Raw genomic sequence first — 18,091 nt, forward strand, 5'->3', positions numbered from 1 at the left:
AGCCTACCCAAGCTCAAATCTACTTATATTCGTCTTGGGCTTTCATACTCTTAACTCGAATTCTATCTGAGTTCGAACCCAATTTTTTTAACGAGTTCGAGCCCGAGTTTGAGTCAGGTTCGAGCTCAACCTACATTTAAAAATTTTAAATGGCCTTATTTCTTATTTGCCTTGATTAATGTCATTGAAGTATTGAACTGCAGAGGTGACTCAACTGTACTAGGGAGAAAGATTTTGCCATGGAAGTCTTTGCCTGTGCTGCACTGTTAGAAGGCAATTCTCACCTTTTTCTAAGAGCACCTAGAACTAGAAAGACACAATTCACACGGTGGATTCGCAACAGCATCTTAAATATATTTCAGCCTCTGCGGCTCTCTGTTTTGCCAATGATTAGTGGATAATTTAAAATCGTCAAGCTTGGAGGAAATATAGAACAGGTTACTCTAATGCAGATCAAAACACATCCAGAGCAGCAACAGATTATAAAAAATGCTACAGAAAATATTTTATAGGAGGAGATATGAGTCTTCATTGATTCCAATGATATAGACACTAATACAGATTAGACTTTCTTTCTTACATTCTTGAATAACCTTTGTGGTCTTCGTATTGCTCCATGAACTCGTCGTTAAATTTCTTGAAGCTGGCCATAATTTCAGGCATGTCTTCTTCAGCAGGTAAGATGGTGGTTCTCAAGTGGAAGACACTACGAGTAATCCGCACCAAAAAGGGTTAAGAAAAGAACAAAAAGAGTAAGAATGTGGTCAGGTAAATGGCTGCAGTAAAGGAAATAGTAACATCATCATACATTTACAAAGCAATTCTTGGTCTGACAGTAAAGTCATCCAGAAAAATCATTTCCATTTTCTTTTTCATTACGAGAGACTATGAAGAACAGACATTACCCTCTTTTTGCCCAAAACCTGAACCAGGAACGGTAGAAATGCCAGTCGCTTCCAGAAGCTTTAGACAATAGAAAACATCAGGTACTTTCCTGGCTTTTTTTGCTGCTTCAATGGCTTTTGGCGGCAAGCATATTTGTGGGAATGAATACATTGCTCCTTGAAAACAGTCACCAAGGGATGAGTATATTGAAGAACACAGCAAATTCAAGCCAGAGAATAAGATTAATTGATTTAATTTCCTGTACCTTCTGTGAAATTACAAACGACGTTTCTGCAGCTATTGAATCCATCAGTCATTATATGGGCTCTTCTTCTAAGTGAATTCAGGATGGCTTTGCTGCATGGTCACACTTTCTGAAGTAATTAGCATTGATCAATAATTAAGCATAGAAAAAAAAATCATTCATCTAAGATGCTTTCCAAGAAAATGATATCTTTCCTACATCTTTTTTCCTTATTTCCTGAAAATGGCTAGACTTGACTATTTACTACTCCACTAGCTAAGTAAAAGAAGTAATGAAACTTTTGGTTGCTTATACTGTTATTTGCTTGAGTCGAGCTGTATAAAACTGTGAAAAAGGGATATAACTGTAAAGGAATATAGAGACTTTCCATACCCTTTGGTGCAAATGGCAATAAGACAAAGGATCAGATAGGGGCTCTTGTTAGACGTATATCAAGTAAAAACAGAACCAAAACATTTATTAGGTTAACAGAAGAAAGGACATTTCTTAACATTATTTTAACAGAATTTGATATTAACCTTTTATAATTATAATTATAGCAGATTATGGCAAAAACAGAATAACTTGGAGTGGGTACAGATACAAGCGGTTCAATTCATGCACCCTGCAGCAAAGGGGAGGCTTTCTAAAATTAATTGGAAATTAATATCAATGCTTATACCTCTCCAGCTCAAATTTGAGGTAAGAGATGTCTCCTGGTTTGGGGGGATTAACCATCAGCCCTAACTGCTCAAAGTAGAATTGTCAGCCACTACAAGATTCGTTGATGATGACTACTTTTAAATAAACTAAACATAGCCTGGCTTACAAATATCTTGCCAGGAACATTGGGACTCAGTGAGATGGATGCAACTTTATAGATCTCATCAACAGTCTGCACGAAACAACAATGGAACGAACAAAAATTAATGTACACGAGAAACTTGTATGTCATGGTTCAAATCCTGTCATACTAACAACTTCTCTTTTTTTTTTTTGAATGAAACAACTACTCTTACGATAGTGTGCCAGGAAATATTGAGGTGGGTGTAGGTTTCCAAAGTGTACAAATAACTTCCAGATTCTTTCAAATTTACAGTTGTTTACTATCAGAAAAAGAAAATATAGCTGTTTGTCCAAAAAAAAGTGGTTGTTAAGTGGTTTTAATGCATTCCTGACTTCATCAGATGTTAGACTGAAAAAACAAAAATCACTGATATAGACCCTTACAACAAAAGAACTCGTTATTTTCCCAATGTAAAAGTTGGATGAAATAGATTTTATGTGTAGTCGATGCTTAGGAAAGAACACATAAATAATGCAGGACAACTCAGGACATGATTTAAGTGAAGCATTGTTAGACTGGCATTCAAGTAACGTTTGTTGCATTTCTTATCCACAACTAAATGATGTAAAATGGAATTAATTATTTAACTTCTGGAATTAATTATGTAACTTCATTAACTATAGGCTCCATAATCTACCGTTTTATTTTTCCTTTTTAGTCAAGTAGGTTGGTTGTGTTGTAGGTCAACCATCCCAACCAAAAGGTTAGAATTACTCAACAGAGAACAAATACAGGTAAGGTCATAAACCACCTGACCTAACCCATAACTACCCTTTGAAAAAAGAAAAGAAAAAAGCAGATGGTCTTCACAATAGCAAAAGATTGTTAGGAAAGCTCCAAAAAGAATTCATGGAAGAACTAACCTGCGAAGGAAGATTTGTCATCTCAAAGTATCCTCCACGTTGCCCACACTCCCCCCAGTACCCTTTGGACACAGTGTGGAATGACACAAGCTGCACTTCTTTGCTTATGGGAGGTCCCATGCCCAACAAAACCTTGCAACACAAATAAAATTTAAAGGCAAGTTTAATTGTTAATGTAGTTAATTAGGATGGAAATAGACAGGATCTACCTTTCTAGCACTTATAAATGGTCGCTCATCCTGATATATGTTCTGCTGATAAACTTCATCTGCTAGCAGTACCAAGTTTTCAGTGAAACAAAATTCAACAATTTCTCTCAAATTGGCTTCGCTCAGGCATTGACCAGTCGGGTTGCCAGGGTTTATAATCACCATTGCTCGAACCTAAATAAGATGTGCATCATGAGAAACTCTAAGCTCTGAACTGTTTCAGCATTTCAGTTTCCAAAATTTAAGAGCTTCAAACTTGTAACAGCATGGATTTGGAAAGTCAATGCTAAGTCAAATAACTCGAGTTAACTCAGTACGATGCAGTGCTCCATGGTTAGAAAATATAGAAGAAGAGAAGCTTACATTAATTCCTTTTGCACGAGCCTGTAAGACAGATTGCCGTAAGTTATTTACATCAAGACCCCAATTTGCTGACTCTTCCAAGTAATAAGGTACAAGTGACCCACCATTTAGAGATATTGAAGCAGAATAAAGTGGGTATTGTGGAACAGGTACTAGGATCTACCAATTACAAGTAATTAAGAATGTCAATGTTGGGAAAAATTGAAATAGGAAACAGGAAGTCAAAAAGCAATAGCATAAAAAAATATATATTTAGGGCTTTATCTACAAATAAACATGCAAAAAAGTACACTTTACCCCATCCTTCTGATTACGGATAATAGCTTTTAACATCTGCATCACTCCTTTACTGGCACCGTCAGTGAGAAATATAAGCTCTGGATCACTGGAAGAAGCAACATGTATGATCAGTTGTGGCTTCACAACCAAAACAAAATTTAATTCCACAGTTCCATGGAAATTTTTCCATATTCTTTAAATACAAGACCTGATTACCTTGGATATCCATCACGTCTAGCAATGAAATCAGCAACTTCTTTCCTTATTCCAGGAAGCCCTCGAGAGTCGCTGTATGCACCTAATTGTCCAGGAGAAGCAAGGTTAGTATTTGTTTAAATATTGCATTTTGCAGCAATATGCTGGTGGAGGTTCCATAAGATGATGAAGACCAGCAAGCTTCAATATAGGATATGCTTAAGGATATCAATTCACAGTAAGATGAGTTATGAGTATGGCGATTATGAATGCAGCAGGATGGTGTTAATTCAATAGTGAAGCTATTGTTATTTGTTCCTAGTATATATAAAATAATACCAACTTTGAAAGAGGTAGAAATCTGCCATGGAAGCAGAACAGCCAAACATTCACCAGCCAAAAACTTACCTAAACCACCCAAAGCCAGTGAAAGGTAATGCTTAGCTCTTGCAATAGCATCTCCAGGGAACAAAAGCCCGAGATTTGGATCATCTAATAAAAATGGGGCTTGACACAGTGCGACCACCTGCAACAGGCCATCTCCCTTTTAAACAAATTTAAGATGGCACCTAACTCATTATGAAAAATACTTTTAACTTTCAAGAAAGAAAAAAAATGCAGGGTCCTGAATATATTAAGTTTACATATATTACATGTTCAACATTATGGGCAGATATCTAGCCATCAGAAGCTCCTAAATTACGCCATAAAAAAAGAAAGACGTAATGCAACAATGTTAATAAACCTGACGAGGGAATGTCAGGGGCTTCTGCCCCAGAGCATGAGGATTCCCAACATTGGTGAAAATGATCTGCAAAAAACAAGAAGACCTCCATAAGTCCGACTCTGTGTTGCATGGAAAATCCTTGAAGATTACATAGTCAAATTATTCAGCTAAATAGACCATATTTAAGGTAACCCATCTACCTTTCCGTGGGCCATGAACACTTTGTTTAGTATGAGCAAAAGATGCTTAGTTCTTTGGTTGATGATGAATTACTCATTGCCAGAAAAAAATGAACATGATGAAGCTAAGTGGCTCTATTGATGCAAGCAATAATTCCAACCAAGCACAATAACAATAAGATACAAACAGAAAGAGTGTATTTTGACGATCGACAATGAACAAGTACCTTCTTCCCTTCTTTTTGAAGTTCTGAAGCTCTGAGATACAGCTCACCTCTAACAGCATATGCCACCTTCTTCACATTTTCATTGAGAGACTCATAGTCTAATGCCTTTGATGACATGATTTGGTACTTATGAATGTCAGTAGAGAGACTTTATGTTCTATGTCACGTCCGACAACCAGTAGGCTCAGATCCTAACCTAGAAAAAAGGCAAAAAGAAAAAAATTAAACACATTTGTTGTGTTTGAGGTGACGGCCCCATCTTAATAATGTGAAGAAGGTGGGGGCTCCTCTTCTCCCCCTTGTAGTTCCCTTTGATTCTTAATAAAACGCTTTTCAAGAAAAAAAAAATAGAGGAACAAACAGTATAGCAGATAACATGGAGAATACAATTATAAAAAATAAAATAAAAACAATGTATGGTTAATTCCTTGCATGGGGAACTAACTATAGGCAGGCATAAAAATGTTAGTCATAGCTAAAGAATAAAAAACTTGGTTATAGTTATGCATAAAAAGTTTGCAAACACAGTGGCAAAAGACAATTTGTGGTTATTTTAATCCCTTGATATTTACATTTCCATGAAATATGAAATACATTTAGGAAAGTTCAAGGAAAACAAAAAACTAAAGAATATGGTCCATAAATATGTTTGCGAATAAGATAATCTGTCATGAACAGGCTGAAACATTCTAATACTTGCCTGTAAATAACTAAAAGAACACAATAAATGGAGAACAGGCACGCAACTAATTGAATCGAAGGAGATTTTAAATATATAAATGAACAAAAAGAAATAAATATTAAATGATCCCAGCAACATAAGACAAGTTGTGAGAATAAACAAATAAAGAATTCTCTTAAGGCCAACAAGAGAGAGAAAATATTTGACTTTTTATGCAAGAACGAATATCACAAAGTTCCTTAAACCATGATGAAAGAGCCACTTTTTAAAAAAAAAGACAAACCTGCATAAGATACATCCAAAAACGAGAAAATAACTGCAGTACGCACTATGCACTACAACTAAGCCCAACTAAAAATGATGAGCAAGCTATTATAGAAGGTAAACCCAAAAAAAATTCACTCTCCGTTCTCAGAGTTCAACCGAAACTTATCGACAAACAATTTTATTGATTTGATTAGAACAACAAAAATGGAAGGCGTTTGTTCTGTCTTGGTTACCTCCAAGTTCGGTCCAAACTCCAAGGGGCAGAGGAGATCGTCGGTGGCAGCATAAGTCTATCGGACGAAAGGCTATGGGCGGCTGGGCGTGTTTTTATATGTTTTCTTTCCCTCCATAATTTCTTACTCTTCGTTCATTGTAGTTTGTCTCATTCGTAAGCGAAAAAGCAAAATTTATCTAGACAAAAGAAACAATTGCACCAGAGCCACTGAAAAAAAAAAAAAAAACAGAGGTGTACTAAGCTTGGCTACATCGAATGAGGGATAAAGTTCCGAGACGAAACTCTGATCTGAGCTTGTGATTTGTGAACCTCAACGATTCGTGAGGCTATCGAGCTCGTGGACTGTAGCAGCTCCTTGGCCATTGCCGCTCCCAAGGGGTGACATCGAGCAAAACCAAACTCAACCTGCATATGTTCCATTATTTATTTATTTACCTGATCACTTACAAATAATTGGGTAATTAAGTGAATAATTAACTAAATAATATCAAATATATTGTAATTTATGTTAAAGTTATAGATATTTAATGAATTGTTATATTTGATTTAAACATACTTTTTTTTTTACTATTTAATAAAATATTAATAAAAATTCGTTTTTAAATCATCATTTTAATAAAAGCGACTTAGTTAGTCCAGTTCAAGCCCATCAAATTACAAACTTGAATAAGCCTCTTGTTCTTTTAAAAGGTCGCGATCTGAAATCATTTTAGAAAAAAAAAAAAAAAAACTGCCAAAGAAGAACGGGGTATAGTTGATCCTGCCGGGATTTGGCCTGATTTCAGGTCTAACGGGAGCGCTAATTTACAAATTCCTGTCGAATGGACATGATGCACGCCATTCATCCCGAATAATCAACTTTGCTCACTGGCGATCCATGAAGACGCTTTTAGATCTTAGTAAAAGTTAAAATGGAGTGCAACTGAGCAGGATTCAGTTAAGATTATATATGCAGCATTTGCAGAAGAGAGAATGCCGAGGCTTTCTGCTGATGGTCGCATTTCAATCTGGGTATTGTTCGATTGAATCCAGAAGAGATTTCCATTCAACATCTCAATCCTTGAAAAACAAGCAAATCAGTAGCAGAAAACATTCCTTGAAGGTTGAATAGATGAATCACCTTCCATTAAAAGGAACCCACATATCCACATAATATCTAATCGACTCAGGCAAAGCTTGTTTCCACACATCCAGCTCCGGCAAAGTACCCGTCAGAGCCAAACAACTATCCTCTTTGCGGTGGCCTAGATTCAGCACCAGTACCTCACCTGGAAAAACTTGAGCCATTTCCTTCAACGTCTGCTCTTTCACCAAATTTCCATCTCGTTTGGGATCCTCGGCCTCCACGCATTTTCCGCCACAGTTCACCATAATCCTTCCCCCTCTCCTCAGTTTTCTCTTCAATTTCTCCCAGGTACTTGAATCCTGAAGCTCCGGCAGTAAACTACCCTTGGAAAACAAATCAACTAGAATCCCAGAAAACCCCTCCTCCACGCTGGCTTCTAATGCGTCCCCAATATAAACAAACAGATTCTCCCGGTTCTGTCTTTCGAGCTTCGAAAGTCCAAAGTACTCTCTACCTACTGATATCACGCTAGGGTCGAGTTCCCATCCATGAATTTCGGTACCAGGGTAGAGCTCCAAGATAATGCGGGCAGCCGACCCGGCCCCGAAACCCAAAATACCGATCGGTCCAGGCGGTAAGATTGGGGGGAAGGTGGCAAACACGTCGAAGTAAGTGTCAGTAAGGGTTTTGAGCAGGAAAGATACGCTGTGAATGTTACCAGGGGTGTCCAGCAATAGGAGTCTTGAACCTGCAAAATGATGGTCGATCCTCCTGGAGACTTCAAGAACTCGAATGCGGTTGTGCTCGGATTTGAACTTGGCGAGTGTCTTGACATAATTGACGGGAATTCCGTCGTCGTGGTCGTGAACCTTTTGAGTCTGATTCATCTGTTTGGATACGACCGTCGAAGCTCGGCATACGATTGACGTCGTTGAAGGGACGATGAAGGGGAGTTTGACGAGTTGGAATCGGTAAGAAGAAGGAAAGCGGGAAGACTGAAATTGTACGGTGCTCAACGGGCAGATTTGGTGGAAAAAGGTGTGCAGTGACACGTTCATTGGAAGAGATGCGTCACTCTTCCTCAATTTCTCTGCGAGAGAGGAAAGATGCAGAAACGCCAGAAAATGGAAAAACGAGACTGGCTGGCTTGCCCATTACCAGCCTGCAACTAGGCATAATATATCAATTTAATCAGACACGTGTCATCTTGTTACTGGTTATCACTGGGGAGGTGTATTGGGGTTTAGGGTTTAACAGTTATGCTGGTATGGACGGAGGAGGAAGGCGTTCAGGGTTGTTCAGGGCTTTACAGTAAGTTAGTAATTCGATGAAGTCGATTGGTTCTTCGGTTCGGATCTCTCCCCTCGCGGCATTCTCACTTATCAACCACGATCTGCGAATTTCAAGAGAAAAGTCGCTAGTAACTATCATCACAACTCGCTATATAGGAACGGCAGGATTTGTCAGAAGAGGTCTGGCTTCCCAGTCAAGATATGGATAAGAATATGCGGAAACCTTCAATTAAGTACTGTTAGGCTGTACAGGGAGATTTTTGCTTGATGTCATTGTTAGCTGGATGCGGGAACGAAGAGTCTGTTCATGTGCGGAAGTGCTTTTGAAATGAAAGCTGATCGGGGGTTCTTCGTGTATTTGGTCCACCATAGAAGGTTTCTTCTTTTAAGGAACCCACTCTATGAGTAGGAGGCAGGTGGGCTTCTACAGTCGAATTCTGCTGCAAAAGTGTTGTGCTTGTAGCGCTTATTCAAGTGCTTGTACTGCAGTTTTATTGGATGATCAAATTAATGATCCAATTCCAGACACTAAAACTACTAGTGAATTTTATCACGAGGAGATAACTTCCTGCGTGTCTAGAAAATCATCTTTGTTTCCTTTGATTGTTAGAGTACTCAAATCTGTTGATTGGGAGGCAGTCCGGAAGATTAAACTTTCTAAAGCAGCGCAAAGGTATGGGTTTGCTCATTCTTTGGAGGCATTTACGGTTATTACAGACATATTTTCGTCTGCAGGAAGGCCGAGCAAGGTTCACTATTTAGTTAGGCAGATCGTGTCTTTCTGTAGGAGCAACAATTACGACACTTCTGCATTATTTTCTGTTCTAAACTGTGCCAAAGGATCGCCTGTTGCATCTCAGGCTCTTTTTGAGGTTTTCATCAAGTCTTCTTGGCTCTTTAATGCCTTAGATGTCTTTCTGAAGGCAAAGAAGATTGGACAGAAGCTTAGTATTTTCTCATGCAATTCTCTCCTTAAGTGTTTGGCTGAAAAAAATGAAAAAGAGTTGATGCGGAGCTTCTTCACTGAAATGGACAACTCTGGCCCGTCACCTAACGTGTACACTTTCACCATTCTGTTGAACTTTTACTGTAAAGAGGACATAGTCCTAGCTTCAGATTTTTTAAGAATAATGGATATCAGAGGTTTGAAACCTACTGTTGTGACTTATAGCACATACCTTCATGGTCTCTGTCGGGCTGGCTTTACGGATTTTGCATTTACTTTTCTTCAGGAGTTGAGGATAAAAAACATCTTTGTGAACAATTATTGCTATAATGCAATCATTCATGGATTTTGTTGTGAAGGAAAATTAGACGATGCTAAAAATGTTTTGGGGGAAATGAAGGAATATGGCCTATTGCCTGATGTTCATACGTATAGTATTCTGGTTGATGGGTTTTGCAAGAAGGGTGATGTGCAAAAAGCTCATGATATGTTTGAAGAAATGCTGGAAGATGGAATTAGACCTACCATAGTTACCTACAGCTCTCTCTTGTATGGTTATTGTAAGAGTGGACAAATGGACACAGCATTGGATTTCTTTCGGAATCTAGAATCTTGGGGATTTAAGATTGACCTAGTTGCTTATGGCATTTTGATTAATGGGTATTGCAAGCATGGAGATTTGAATCAAGCCAGCAGGCTTCTGGAGGAGATGAGTGAATATAATTTGGTGCCTGATGTTTTCATCTATACTAGTTTGGTAGGTGGATACTGCACAACTGGAAGATTGAATGAAGCTGTTGAGCTTTTCAAACTTTTGCCAGTTAAAGGAATATCACCCAATGCCTTTACTTGCACCATTATAGTTGATGGGTTTTGCCAGGAAGGACGCAATCAGGACGCTTGGGACCTTATGGAAGAAATGCATAACCAAGGCACTATTAATCAGTTTACTTATAATGCAATCATAATTAGGCTTTGCAGGGAGAGAAAATCGGAGTTGGCCCATGCAATGTTCAATTTGATGGCGGAGAGGGGATGTCATCCTGATGTTGTTGTTTATAGCACACTTATAGGTGGTTTTGCTAAAGAATCAAAATCAGTTCAGGCAAATAAGTTGTATCTTCAGATGTTAAAGTACAAGATCACACCCAATACTGTAACATATACAAACCTTATCACTGCATTTATTAATGATAATCAAATTTTGAATGCTGAATCCATGTTTGATGAGATGATTCTCAAGGGCATAAAGGCTGATGTGATCTCTTTTACTGCAATTATTTCTGGATTTTGTAAGGTTTGGAATATGAAGAAGGCCTGGGAACTTTTTCAGAAAATGGAGAAAACTGGTTTAGTACCTGATGTGGTTACATATACCTGTCTGATTAATGGATTTTGCAAGTCACACAGGATGGGCAGTGCCATTTCTTTGCTTCGTGTGATGAAAATGAGAAATGTGGATCCTAATGTGGTTACTTATACTGCTTTGATCTGTGGCTTTCTGAAAGCTGGCAATTTGCGTGGAGCTGAAAGATATTGCCAGAAGATGTTGGAGGAATGTGTCTTACAGGATGCTGTTGCCCGCTTGCTGTTAGATAAGATGTTGGAGGAAGGTGTCTTACAGGATGCTGTTATCCGCTTGATGTTAGACAAACAGCTTAAAGAGAAGAACCTACCAATTTAAGAAAAATCTTTCCAATGCTGGTAATCTACTTTCATGTCTGTCAAACGCTCTTGGTACATGATGTATTTGTATCTGTTACTTTATTCAATTTATTATTTTTTTCTGCATTTTGTTGATATACAGGAATTGCGTGATGTGGTGCTTCATAAAGCCTTATTATCTAGAACTAGGAAGTTTTATCTGAACAGACATATATTTTTTTTCTTTCAACTTATTTGGATTGTTATGTCATAGATGGCCGATGACTATGGAATTGTGATCTGGTTCTGAGGTATATTGGGTTCGTATGCAAGATTGGCGGATCCCCTTTTTCCTGATGTTTAGGAGCCTATCATTTCACAGTAAAAAAGATGATTAGGAACCTAAGTTCTCCCTGTTTTGTAATCTGAGCGACTGCATAGTTTATGCTGTCAAAGATTTATGAATAAAATTTTTTTACATCGAAAAATGCTATTGGGCATGGGATGACTGTAAGAAAGAAGGTTAAGCTTTTGTCTTTAACATATTTCATAAATGTAGTGGAGAATGTTGGACAATGTGGAGGATGGTTTAGGTGGCTGACAATCCAAGAGGTTTTTACTCACTAACTATTATGAGTTTTTGATTTATCATGAATGATTTTTGAAGCGTTTTGGTCCTATGGAGATTTTTGTCCCCTTCATTTGCTTCATAAGAGGATGGAAATTTATTCCAAAGCAAAGGCAAGAGAATTTTTTTTTTATGAAGGGGGCTCACCTACAGTAAGGGATTAGAGGGATACCCTTTCTTTAGCTAGAGAGTTAGCCAAATTATTGGCTGATCTTGGTACATGATTCCTTACACAATTGAATTCGGATACAATATCTAAAATCATATTTGGTCTGCCAGTGTTTCCAAGGTTTAGCCTTGGAGCGCCAACCAATGACAATGCTAGGGTTTAGAGTTTTTGGAGATGAGGAGACCTTGTGGTGTAGTACACAATGTGGAAGAGCTAGCTGAAGAATATTCAAGTACAGGAGATCACCCAAAATTAACTACGTTTATAAAAGAAGCAGGAAGGAGCCAATTTAAAGAGACCCCAACTTTCCTATTTTGGGCTCAAGTTCCAAGAATAGGTCTTTTTAAATTGCATTTTCCTATTTCAAGCGTGCTGAAATTAGAAGTTTTATTGGACAAATAATTGCCGATTTTATGGGAAGCATCGCTCAACTAGCAACTTTCTATTTTTTTTTTTAAAACTCCAATTAGAAAATCTTTTCAATTAAAAATTTCCTGTTTTAAGTGTGGGTCTTCGTTTTTAAACTAGGAAAGCCTAAAGTTAGCAACTCTACAGATTAGAAATTATTTCCTGTTTTGAGTTTCTTTTCAAGCAAGTAGATATAGATTTAGAAAGTCTTAAGTGGAGTCTATTTCTTACCGTGGACAGCATTGGAGTTTCTTATTTTGTTGATTTGTATGCCTATAAAAAAGGCCTTCATGTGTAACACAACAATCGCTCTTTTTTGCTACGGAATAAAGTTCTGGTTTGTTCTTTATTGGATAAACTTATCCTTGTTCTTTCCCTCTATTTGCTATTTTTTTTTAATATTTACAGAAACTCTACTTTGTATCCTGCAAGTTTTATCCATTAAACTTGAATTGATTGTAGTTTTCTTTGTTGTTATTAAAATCTAGGTTACCCACACTTTAGAGGAAGCATTCAACTTGTTATTCTTTGAATCTAAACCACTGTGCTGCATCACCGTGCGCAGGTTGAGGAGTTCAGTGGTGGTTGAGTTTGCAGTACCAATCGGTCCCGAGTTGGAAGCAACGGAGATTCACTCTTGCGTTTTGAAGGTGTCACCAAACCCTGCTGGCCTTGGATTGCTGAAAGCAGTCCCATCAAAGTTCAGTTTGATAACACCATGTGGAGTGGAGAGTCCATTCGACCAACTTGGCAGGCCTCGACACATACATTGGGCAACAATCCTTCAATTCCCTTGCATGATGCCCCTATTCAAGGCTTGCAACTTCTTTTGGGTAGAAATCCATGCAAGGGTAGCACTAGAGATGCTCTCAATCACCCTTTCCCAGCTGCTATGCTTGCTATTGAAGTGACAGCTATTGCTCTCCTGTTAGATCCCCCATGGTGTATGGGCCAAACAAGCCTACAGGAGAGACTTCTCCAACCTTGTAAGACCAGAACCTAAAATCCAATGAGTGAGATCAGCAAGGCATCCAGTGACCCGTTGCTGAATTCCCGGTCTATTCATGAAATGAGTCCAAATATGCCAGGCATTACGGCAGTGGAGGAGCAAATGATTGGTGTGTTCCTTCTCATTGCTACAGAGGGGGTAGAGAGAGCATACAATAGCAGGTCCTCTTCACCTTAAATTGTCAAAAAGTGATTTTGCCCCTGATCACCCTCTAGATGAAGAACTTAACTTTTGGCAGGGCTGAGAGCTTGCAAATGACTGCTTTGTGATTGTCATCATTGGTCCATCTTTAGATCATTGAGTAGACAGAGGAAACAGGGAATTTACCAGTCTGAGGGGGTCCAAATCAATCTGTCCTTAACCTGATATCTGTTTTTTGGATCCTTCAGCAGCGGCATAAGCCTTACCCACTTTTTAGATCTTCCTTAGCCTGATATTTTGTCACATATATTTGTGGATGTCTAGATTGGGGTCTACACTATTAAATGGTAACTTCCTTTGCTTTCTTTCTGTTTTTCTCTTTATTATGTTTTTGCCTGTTTGTTGGGGTGGGGATACTGACAGAATTTGGTATTAATTAGATGAACTGAAGAAATTGATTCTTCATTTGCTTGTCTCTGTTACATTTTTTGACCATATGGGCCAATGGTTTTATTTTCTTTTTTGTTCTTGGGAAATTTGTCTTCTACGTTAATTAGTAAGTGCTATTTATAGGTCTGCAATGGAGTTTGATTATCTTTGTTTGACTAACATGAACACTTATTGCTGACTCCTCCAGAGTGTTAGGTCTACTATTTGAAGTGGTGTTATTGTGCATGAGCTGTCAGTTGTTGTGAGTTTAGCAATCATAATTAATTCGTTTTTACATTGCTTTCATGAAGAATGGAGGAAAAATGGTTCATGTAGCTGATTGCAGCAAATGTATTACAAGTCTGTGATGATGATAATGTGCACGTAGTCTGCTGATCACTGTACTTTCAAGTTAGGCTTTCAGCAAGCCTCCTCAGATCAGAAAATTCTCATGCCTGCTGAGTGCCATGGAGAGGTATGTTGTTTCCCTTTCTTTTCGTTGACAGTTTTCAGTTTCCATTTTAAGCATGATACATGGGTATCAGCCACTACAACCTTTTTTTTCTATCTTAGTTCGACTAAGTGTCTTGCACTGTTGTTTGCAATCTGAAAGTTTAGTTTCCAGCTGAAAGGACTGCAAGTCCAGGTGCTATAAAATGACTATGGGCATCTTGAGTCTCTTTGGAAAGTATGAACTTGAACTGGAAGACCAGGTTAGTGGAGAGAGAAGATGTTGGCTGAACTGTAAGTCCAGTTGCTATAACATTGCTACGGGGGTCTTATAAGTATAGACCAATCTTAAGTCTCTTTGAACTTATAGAGAAAGAAAACGGTTGCGGAGAGACTTTCTAAGTTTAGGGCATCTTCTTTATCACATACTGGTCAACATTATTGTGGGGTTGGGAACCAAATGGCACATTTGGCCTTTGAAGATGAAGGCGAGGGAGGAGAAGAAGATATTGTATTATTAGGGATCTGATTGGAGGTCATCGCTGGATATGAGCCAAATAATGTTGACTACCTCACAGATATATTAGCCTTTCTGTTCTGTAATTATAGCATTAACTTCAGAATCATTGGTACTTTTAAGTTCCTCCTGAAGTTTCAAATCTAAAATCATCAAAGCTGTAATATTCATCTTATACTTGGTTCTACAGAGGATTGTTGGCCCATCTGAAAACACTCAACTTTAGTGTTCCAAGAGTTGAACTATATTCTGCAAAAAGTTAATTTGAATTTTGGTAAAATTTGGAGGATAACTCGTCTTAATCTAAGCCACGAAAATTTCGACATGCATTTGAAACAGCCGCGAATAGTTAGCAGTTCAAGTTTGTTTGGTTGGGTGTTTATAATGTTCATGCTTCCTTTTAGAGGCATTAGACGGTTTTCACTCTGTTATGGTGGCTCACCACATATTTTTAATTAAGTTATTGATGTCTGCAACGCTGTCAACACTTCATATTTCATGTGCCTAGATCAGCCAGCATCCTCTTTGACTGTCTAACTAGAAATATGTTGGCTGACAAATTCTTGGTAGCTAGTTCCATCTCTTATAATTCCTGGTATAATTTCTCTACGCACTTGTTTGGCCTTGCTCCGTAATTTATTTCCTTCTGGAAATAGAATTTGATCATTTCAAGAAAAACAAAAGGAAAATGGAGGACATGTTTTACAAATGTCATTAGAAAAACATATGTTTTACAAATTTTCTTGCTTTTTCTTTATTTTTTTCTTGCTCTTTCTCTCATGTGCATGTGTTTTCATGGTCTTCTAGAGGAATAGAACCAGCCGAAGAAGACATGCAGATGATCATGGCCAATCTCAAGAAACTCAACGTCAAGTCGCTAGGATACTATGAACTTCCTTGAGATTAAAGAGGAGATAAGAAAAGAGTCTTCCATGTAAATTAATTATCTACTTGAGTTTTACATGTACATCATCACTTCCACTTATATTTCACCTTTTGATATGTCTAATTGGGTGACATTTTTACCTTCTTGTAGTCTACAGTTACAAGAATTTGTATTTTTTCAGTAAAGAGAAGTATGCAAATTGGGCTCGCTTATTAAAAAAATAAGAAGTATGCAGATTGGGCTTCATTATTTACAATGGTTGAGTTGTAATATCTTATAATCATTTTTTTTTCTGTTGTGGTCTTGGGCTAAGTACTTATGCCTTCCGCTCCTAACAGGCCGGTCTTTTGGCTAGTATTGGCTAGGTGTTTAACATTTGGTATCTAAGTAGGTGTTACGTCACGAGTTCGAATTCCCGCTGCGTGAGTCCTGAGCAGAAGGGGCGACCTAGCAGAAACTAGAGTGGGCCACCGCTAGAGTGTGGCTATCGGCTCGTGAAGGTAGGTGTGATGTTGTGGTCCTGGGTTAAGTACCTATGCCTTCTGCTCCTAACAGGCCGGTTTTTTGGATAGTATTGGCTTGGTGTTTAACACTTTCTTTCATAAACTTTATTTTGTATATGGAGAAACTCTTAGTATTTTAATTTTATCACATGTTATTTGTTGAATGTGATGACAAAATCATTATATGAGACACAATATACCAGTTTTAAGTACACACACTGGTAGGATGGTGCAAACTGTATATTAAGTCCATTTACTGAGTCAAATTGTAAACACAAGTTCAATCCTCCAATTTATTTAATTTCAAAATTACAAAGCTCAGTTTGTACAATTGTTTTTACACATGGGTTCACACTTAATATCATACAAATGCTTTTGTTCTGACATTTGACAAAGAGCATATGGCCAGATGTGCAACTCCCTTGAAATGATTCTATATACTACTTTGATATTTCTGATTTTGGTGATGCTGTCTTTATATGGTTTGACTGATGGGTTATGGCCTTTTTCTCTTTGGCAATTGAGTGTTTAACCTTTGATCTAACCCCGGACAATATATTGTCAGATTTCTTTTGTGATGGCTTTGGACCTGTTTCTCCTTAAGCTTCCACTATAATTGGAACATGTGAACCTTTGTGTTCCTCGCCTTCTTCGTCTTCTTCTTCTTTCACTTTGTTCATTTTTACTTCTTCAGTGTCAACTTTGGCAGCCATTTTATTTTCTAATTCATCATGTTGGGGTTCTGGGTTCCTTTCTGCCTCAAATTTTTTGGCTTCCACTATGGACTCTTGCATACTCTTTTAAGAGATCAGACAGCTGAGCTGTATTTGGTTCAAATGCTTTGTGTTCTCCATTTTGGTCATCCTCTGCTTTCTCCATTTGGATATCCGGCTCAATGCACCGAACTTGCCTAGTCTTCTGCTCTTCTACTATCAAGTTCTGCTTGCTTTCCACTTCCTCCAACATTGTATTTAATGGATACTTCTTCTTGCTTGTGGTGATTGTTTGAACAAACTGTCCGTGATGCCCACTGGTATGGATGCCCACTGGTACTGGATATTTCTGTTGTGTTGTCTCTATATTCTTTCTTTTTTATTTCTTCTGTAATATCACTTATATTGCAGCTTCTTCATGAATGAGAACTGAATTAACTTGGGTGCTGTGTAAGTTCTCTGCTTCATTAGGGCCTTCTTGAGCTGTTGTCTCTGCTGTTGCAAGCTCTGGATTATTTTCTTCAGAAATCATTTTCACCGTGTTTGTCATGTTAAACACATCTGGCTTTTGTGTAATTTCTTCTTCCTCTTTACTTTGTCTTGTGGTGACACCTGCAATAGTGGGGACACGGATCTTCTTGTTTGGGAGTTCCTCATCTTCTACATTGGTGATTACTTTCAGCAAACAGCCCAGGTTGTCATTGCTCTGCTCACTCAGCATTGAAAAATGTGAGTTAAACACCTACATGAACCATGAACTCTTATACATTAAAATAAAGATGAAGAAAAAGCAAACTTTCTTTAGAAGTATATATATATCACACTTGGTGCCATTCTCTTCACCCTGTTATTGACTTCTGCTTCCGATGATTCTTCCTCAGATTTCTTGCCCCTGTCTCCTACCTCAATCTCTTAGTTTTTATTGGACACAATTTCAAGATCCTTGGTAGTCTTCTCATCACCTATTGTCTAGCATTTGCTTTTCTCAACTTCTGATGTAAGTTCCTCTTTGTATGTCATCTGTTTTTCAAAGTTTTCTTTTCCAGTTGCTTTGAAGTTCTGTATAGTAATTAGAGTCAGATGTAAGG

The 18,091-nt window shown here is 38.0% G+C and overlaps 3 protein-coding genes across 4 annotated transcripts; 1 reads left to right on the forward strand and 2 right to left on the reverse strand.

The window, feature by feature from the left end:
- Window positions 1–427: 427 nt before the first annotated feature.
- Window positions 428–6,557, reverse strand: LOC137936499 (glutamate--glyoxylate aminotransferase 2-like). Of its 2 annotated transcripts, none has more exons than XM_068781217.1 (14): window positions 6,201–6,557; window positions 5,019–5,214; window positions 4,631–4,696; window positions 4,294–4,411; window positions 3,907–3,988; window positions 3,709–3,796; window positions 3,412–3,570; window positions 3,049–3,222; window positions 2,840–2,971; window positions 1,959–2,024; window positions 1,812–1,876; window positions 1,151–1,242; window positions 887–1,061; window positions 428–706 (listed from the first exon to the last, which is right to left on the reverse strand). In XM_068781217.1, exons 2-14 carry the CDS (start codon window positions 5,133–5,135, stop codon window positions 577–579), a joined length of 1,464 nt encoding a protein of 487 aa, XP_068637318.1. In that variant the 5' UTR covers window positions 5,136–5,214; window positions 6,201–6,557; the 3' UTR covers window positions 428–576. The 2 variants fall into 2 exon arrangements, with proteins under 2 accessions (XP_068637318.1, XP_068637316.1); XM_068781215.1 differs by having other exon boundaries at window positions 600–706; window positions 906–1,061.
- Window positions 6,558–7,197: 640 nt separating this feature from the next.
- Window positions 7,198–8,415, reverse strand: LOC137936501 (uncharacterized). The gene has a single exon (XM_068781220.1). It carries the CDS (start codon window positions 8,324–8,326, stop codon window positions 7,319–7,321), a length of 1,008 nt encoding a protein of 335 aa, XP_068637321.1. The 5' UTR covers window positions 8,327–8,415; the 3' UTR covers window positions 7,198–7,318.
- A 150-nt stretch (window positions 8,416–8,565) lies between these two features.
- Window positions 8,566–15,985, forward strand: LOC137936496 (pentatricopeptide repeat-containing protein At1g63330-like). The gene is made up of 4 exons (XM_068781213.1): window positions 8,566–11,210; window positions 12,921–13,852; window positions 14,246–14,409; window positions 15,709–15,985. Exon 1 carries the CDS (start codon window positions 8,962–8,964, stop codon window positions 11,188–11,190), a length of 2,229 nt encoding a protein of 742 aa, XP_068637314.1. The 5' UTR covers window positions 8,566–8,961; the 3' UTR covers window positions 11,191–11,210; window positions 12,921–13,852; window positions 14,246–14,409; window positions 15,709–15,985.
- Window positions 15,986–18,091: the final 2,106 nt, after the last annotated feature.

The sequence above is a fragment of the Aristolochia californica genome, unplaced genomic scaffold (assembly GCF_029961685.1).
Source record: "Aristolochia californica isolate CCGP_79_NKW_82.1479 unplaced genomic scaffold, dmAriCali1.0.hap1 SCAF_7, whole genome shotgun sequence".
NCBI lineage: Eukaryota > Viridiplantae > Streptophyta > Magnoliopsida > Piperales > Aristolochiaceae > Aristolochia > Aristolochia californica.

Bases quoted from the DNA above. Each gene is read 5' to 3' on its own strand.
- LOC137936499 (XM_068781217.1), bottom strand. From the start codon at position 5,135: ATGTCATCAAAGGCATTAGACTATGAGTCTCTCAATGAAAATGTGAAG. The intron at 3,989-4,293 runs GTAAGTTTTTGG...CTGGACAATTAG, and splicing joins ACTGGCTTTGGGTGGTTTAG to GTGCATACAGCGACTCTCGA. The intron at 1,062-1,150 runs GTACAGGAAATT...ACTGTTTTCAAG, and splicing joins CGTTTGTAATTTCACAGAAG to GAGCAATGTATTCATTCCCA.
- LOC137936501 (XM_068781220.1), bottom strand. From the start codon at position 8,326: ATGAACGTGTCACTGCACACCTTTTTCCACCAAATCTGCCCGTTGAGC.
- LOC137936496 (XM_068781213.1), top strand. From the start codon at position 8,962: ATGAGTAGGAGGCAGGTGGGCTTCTACAGTCGAATTCTGCTGCAAAAG.